This window comes from Colletotrichum gloeosporioides (assembly GCF_011800055.1).
Source record: "Colletotrichum gloeosporioides strain Lc1 chromosome Unknown consensus_50, whole genome shotgun sequence".
Lineage (NCBI taxonomy): Eukaryota > Fungi > Ascomycota > Sordariomycetes > Glomerellales > Glomerellaceae > Colletotrichum > Colletotrichum gloeosporioides.
Window position 1 is genome coordinate 1218942 of NW_025544695.1, and position 5707 is coordinate 1224648.

The 5707-nt window shown below is 55.8% G+C and overlaps 1 protein-coding gene across 1 annotated transcript; it reads left to right on the forward strand.

Annotated features, from left to right (window-relative positions):
* On the forward strand, positions 1–2991 carry GCG54_00000840 (uncharacterized protein; the record flags this gene model as incomplete). The annotated part of the gene is made up of 1 exon (XM_045400972.1): positions 1–2991. The coding sequence occupies one exon, from the start codon at positions 1–3 to the stop codon at positions 2989–2991; it is 2991 nt and encodes a 996-aa protein (XP_045263645.1).
* Positions 2992–5707: the final 2716 nt, after the last annotated feature.

Below are 5707 nucleotides of genomic sequence, written 5' to 3' on the forward strand. Positions count from 1 at the left end.
ATGACCGACCATCCCCAGCCCGTCACGCCTAGCCATGGCCACCAGCTGCGCCCCCCGAGGCGCCAGTACCGCCTCTCCGACGAGCAATCGCCCACACGAAACCGACCCAACGACGAATTGTTGAACCGCCTAACCCCCATGACCGCCGTCGAGATGCTTCAATCACCAAGCACCGAATTGAAACAGTGCCTTGACAACTGCACCGTTAGCGAGCAGGAATTCGCTATGCGCGCTGCCGTTGCGAGCCGCAAGATATACGAATGGCTCGAGGAGCTGTCCGACTGGCCCTGGCCCGAAGCCTCCGGCTCCGCAGGCTTCGAGATGCCAGACCCTCAGAGGCGGCAATCTTCAGACCAAGGAAACGCCACGACCTCCCGAGATGATGCCGAATATATGGGGAGCTTACCTGCCGACGACGTCCTACGCTTCGAGGACAGGGTGGATGGCATTTCCCACGACATGGACGAGTTGCGTATCGAGGATATCAAAAGTCACGTCATGCACAGCCACATCATTCCTTTATCGAGACCCGGAACGCCAGTCTCGACAGATTCCCGTTCTGTTTCTTTGCTCTCGTACAACCGCATGGATGACTTGACGGCTCTTCTTACAGCAATCATCATCCAATCGCTGCCGAATCTTTCCAAACTCTGTCGCCTGCTGAAGGTTTGGCACATCAGACTGTCCGTCCTTCGTCGCATACCTGCTTTGCTAGCTGGCATTGCAGAGGCAGAGTTCGCCCTCGAATCCGCGTGGGATGTGTTGTCATCGCCAGCAAACACACCACCGGTGGAAGAGGCGTCTGAAAACGACGAATTGTCTCAGCTCAAGCAAGCTTACACCGTTGTGAAAGCAGTGCTGGAGAAGCAAATCACAAAGTCAGGGCGCAGCCTTGATTACATGCTCGACAGCTTGGAGGGATTGCAAGATACCCTGCCAGATGACTGGCTTGATCGGATGGAGAGAATTGAGCGGAACTACGCGGAATGGGTTGCCGTCGGCGAACAAAAGATTCGGGAAGGAGAATGGGCCAAGCTCATGCGCCAGAAGGATTCTATCTCAACCGCGTTAACTGAGCCGGCGAGGGTCTCAATTAAAGAGCCGCCGGAGGTATCCACGAATGGATCTGAAAAGCGAGGTCAGAAAACATCCACCGAAGACACTGTTGAGAAGACCGCAAGCAAACCCCAAGTCAATGCTAGCTCTCTGCCAGTTGTTGCAGACGACCCGAGGACGGTTACTCTGCCTGTCCCCATCAAGAGTGAGCCTTCAAAGACAGAACCAGTCACCGACAAGAGCGAGAGCAAATCCATCATATTCCACGCTGATGCCACCCCCGAACAATCAGAGGGCTCCGACGAAGAAGCCCCCGAGGTGTCTCCTTCCCAGCTACAAGCACACAAGAAGGCGCACTCAACGACAACGACGATTGGCCTTGACGGCTCCGCTGAGGCCTCCAAAGCCAAGCGAATGCCTCTGACCGAGATGCGCAATGAAGAGCACACCAAGAAGAGTGACACATCCAGCTCTCGGGAAGGCAAGACGAAGGAGGAAGTAGTCGTGCCAATCATCAGAGCTAGCCACGAGGACAACACTGGCGTGCACCCGACCTCGGTCGATGACGAGGGTGTCGAGATTCTGTCAGACACACCCGAGAGCGAAGATGAGCTGGAGCTGCCGCCACTGATCCGTCCTGGTCGGCGCGGCAGCAATGCATCGCAATCATCCACCGTCCTTCATGGTCACACCAGTCTGCTGGCAGATGCCACGAGTGACGCCCCTGAAGTCTCAGCTTCGCCGCCTCTGCCGCGTCAGCCGCGTCAGAAGGCTGTCGAGACTGCCCGTCAACAAGCTGCCACCACACGTTTCATGAGCATCAGTCCGCCCAGCTCACCCCCGTTCCGGCCCAGCTTCAGAGAGGACAGCGCCAGCCCAATGGTTGGTCCACATGGAGATGGCTTGCTGCCGGCGCTCCCTCTCGAGTCTTCCTTCTTGGATGACGAGTTCGACACGTCTTTTACAACCGTCCCTCCGCCCAGAGCACCGTCAGATATCAGGTCAGACGATCATCTTCGGCAGCAAATCAGCGACATTCTTGACTCGATTCCGGCCAACATCAAGCTGGCCTCGGGTCCTCCAAAAGTGAATCTGAACCCTCCGCCACCGGATTTGCCTGCGAGACGGCTTAAGAAGCCATCCAGGGAAACAATGAGAAGATCCGCTTCCGCCATGTCCGTGACATCACGGACCTCTTCGCGAGCCCCCACGCCGTATTTGACACTTGCACCTGCCTACGCCAAGAACCCCAGACCGAGACGCCCTCAGGGCCAACAGGACATCAAGGTTTACCACCTTTCCCGATCTACCGGAGAGGCTCCTATCAAGTTGTTCATTCGCTGTGTCGGTGAGAATGGAGAGCGTGTCATGGTCCGTGTTGGTGGTGGATGGGCTGACCTTGGAGAGTATCTGAAGGAGTATGCGGCGCACCATGGTCGTCGTTCTACAGGTGCGGACAAGGCCAAGGTCGAGGTTCGAGATATTCCCCGCCCGCCTACGAGCCACAGCCGGGGACCAACATCAAGTCCTCCGAGCCGGCCGGCTTCCGCTTTGGACATGTCTCCGATGACTCCGCTGCATGTGCGAAAGGCTAGGAAATCTTTCGGTGCGGCGGATCTCCCATCAAGTACATCTGTCCCAATGTACCTCCCCCAGACTCCAGCGGTGCCGCCCATTCCAGACAAATACACGCCGTCTTCAGAAGACTCCAATCGGTCAAGGGCTAGCTCGCACGCTTGGGCCGAAGAGGACAGCTCCTTCCTGGGCCTTGCCGGTCCGACTGGTCGGAGAGTCGAGATGAGTGAGGAAAATCGCGCCTGGGTTGAGAGCGTCAAGGAGAAGGTTCGCCTCGCTAGCGGCGAGATGCGCAAGACCTCCGAGTTTGGCGACATGGGCAAGGTTGGGGGAACGAAACGGCTTTTCCGTAAAGGCTGAGTCCAGTCTTTGCAACCGGTGCAAACAATCAAACACGAACAGGCGTATGGGCATGGGCGACACTACCGCTGGAGCGAGGCCGTCGACAGGATCATTTCGTTACAGGATGGAACAGGAGAGAGACTTGGGGTTAAGATGCATTACGCATGAGCAAAGGGAGTTCTGGGAGCGTGTTGTTCATCCTCACGAGGCAAATCGTACCATGACGGAACATTTCATTACATCATATCGAAGTTGGAACCTCACTGCAACGGCATAGCCTGGCTTTTTTCTTTTTCTTTCCCTCGCTCATCACCTACCTGCTCTTCAAAGCACGCTGTTTTCTTGCTTTGTCATTCATACAAAATACCCCCTCGCATTCTCGGTGCATATTGCCAAACCGAGCGAGCCAGACAGTTCAAAAACAAATCATACCAAGTCCTACGATGAAAGCGATGATGGCCCCCGGTGATGAAGAGCGGGAAGTGATATTTATAGCTGTTTCTATAAAAAGCCGCAGGCATGGGTGCCGCGGTCTTTCGATGTTCCGGTGAATATGACGAAGATTGAAGACGACTATGAGGTCCTGCAGACCGACGAAGCTCAGATTTTGGAGTATGACTACATCATTCCCCGGACAGCGGCCTCCACGCGCCGGCAGCCACATCCGCATCCCCCCGACGGCCAACCGGGCGCCGTACCCCGACGGCGCGGGGAGTCAGCCCGGGACCCCTATCTCGAGGAGGTAGAGACACAGGAGGGTGCAGCGGGAGAACGTTGGTCCCCCCCCCCCCCTCTTCCCGTCCCTCCCCCCCTGGCCCCCAATTCTGCCGTACACACACCCCCTCCCCCTCCCACCCCAACCCAGCCCCCAACATGCGGAGGAAAACGGGCATGAGCATCTGCAGCCTTGGGAATCTCATCCCTGTGAGATTTGCATCCTGCGTCTGCGTCTGCTCTTCTCCCGTACCACCCACACAATCCACATGTCGCTTCTGTTTCTGGTTCATTACGGATCCGGAGCTTATCTGGCCCTGTCAAGGTACGGATACTGCGTACCACTCTTCCCCGCGTTGCGCCGATGGAGATGGTGGGGGGTGCGGTGTGGTGTTGAGACGGGATGGAGTTTGCTTGTGTTGCCTACGGATACCTAACGTCGTGAGCGCGTTGGACGAACCGATGCCGAGGCGCTGGGGACTCGACATTGCAGCACAGGGCGTCCGTGGATGAAATCCCGAGCCGGCGCCGACACGGGTGTGGAGGTCGGTTTCCCGGATTTTTCAACATTTTGTCTAGTCAGTCAAGTCACTATAAGCTTCTTCTCACTGTTGTGATTTTCCTTCATCCGATGCTTTCTCGATGAACCTTCTGTGCCGGCTTGATTGGCATTGCACGTTCTACAGTCACAAACAGATAGAGAGAGCTGTTGAGCTGGACAATAGACGAACGTCGCATCCCGGATGGATACCTGAGAAACGCCGCTGGAGCTCCGTCCGACTTACCGAGGTGCCGAGTGACAACCTTATGGAGCCAAAGTCCGGGGTGCCGAGGGAACAAGCAATCCAGCTCACGCCCACGTTCGTTGGGCGTATGACGTTGATTGGATTGGCAAACATCTATCCCGAGCTTGTTCACTTTGCATCACGGTGTTATGCATGTTCTATCCCATCTAGACGTTGCGTCTCTGAGACGCCGCCGCCGCCGGTTCTCTAGCGCATGCCGCCTCTCCCGGGTTTTGCTCGTAAGTTGTCTCGGGGGGTGTCAGGCGGGCGGGCGGGTGAAAGCGAATTCTCTTCCATTGTCGGTGATTACGACTTGTTCGGCGTAAGTTTGGGGTCCCGGCCGGCTGCTAGAAGCAAACGAAATGTGGCATGCGCTCTTCTGCCTAGTCCGGTCTAGTCGCTGGGATGGGAGAAGCAGCACGGTTGGTTGGTGTTTGGTGTTTCCCTTCCTCCTCAACAGGTTCCGAGCTTCCCCAACACAGTTCAGCTGTCCCCAAGTTGGAGACGGCAGCTTTGGGAATTATTGGGGCGAGCCCATTCGTTTGGGGACGGGGGAGACTTTTGGCTCATGTGGGGTCCCATTGCATGCGGGGAGAGCTCGCTTTTGGGGATCTGGACGACATCCCGAGGATTTGGGGTCAGGTTGACGTCGTCTGGGTTTCTTCACAAAGCTGTGCAAGCTGGTCATCTAGGTATTGGCTGTAGCTGTGTTGAAGCTGTCCCTTGGTTTGACAATTCTGTAGCTTAGTGAAACTGGTAATCACATAGGGGCACATCGCGGACAAAACATTGACAGAGGTATTGAAATCTATTTTCTATGTCGCGTTTCCATTCAGCCTCGGAGACTCATTAGGAAGTATTAACGCGAGACCTGACCACCTCTCCCCTCTCTACGGGGCAGCTCAACTAAAAATGCCGGGAATCAAAAAAGTCCGAAGCGACCACGCGCTCGGTGTATCTGGTGGCATGCAGGGGGCGTTCTTCTGAAGAAAGCATTGTCGTCCTTTTCGGTGACGACGACGAAAATGGTTGTGTATCCCTTCGCTCAATTTTGGGGGATGGTGAAAGCAAGGCCCCAAATGCCTACCCCAACGCCGGAATCAAAAATTCAACTCGCTGAGAAAAGCATCTCAGATATCCTGTCCTAGCCCTCTTTTACGGTCCGTAAATGCAACTCAAAATGTTTTCCATCAGCGCACGCGGTTTCTGCTTGGATGCAGTGTTTGGGTTCCGGT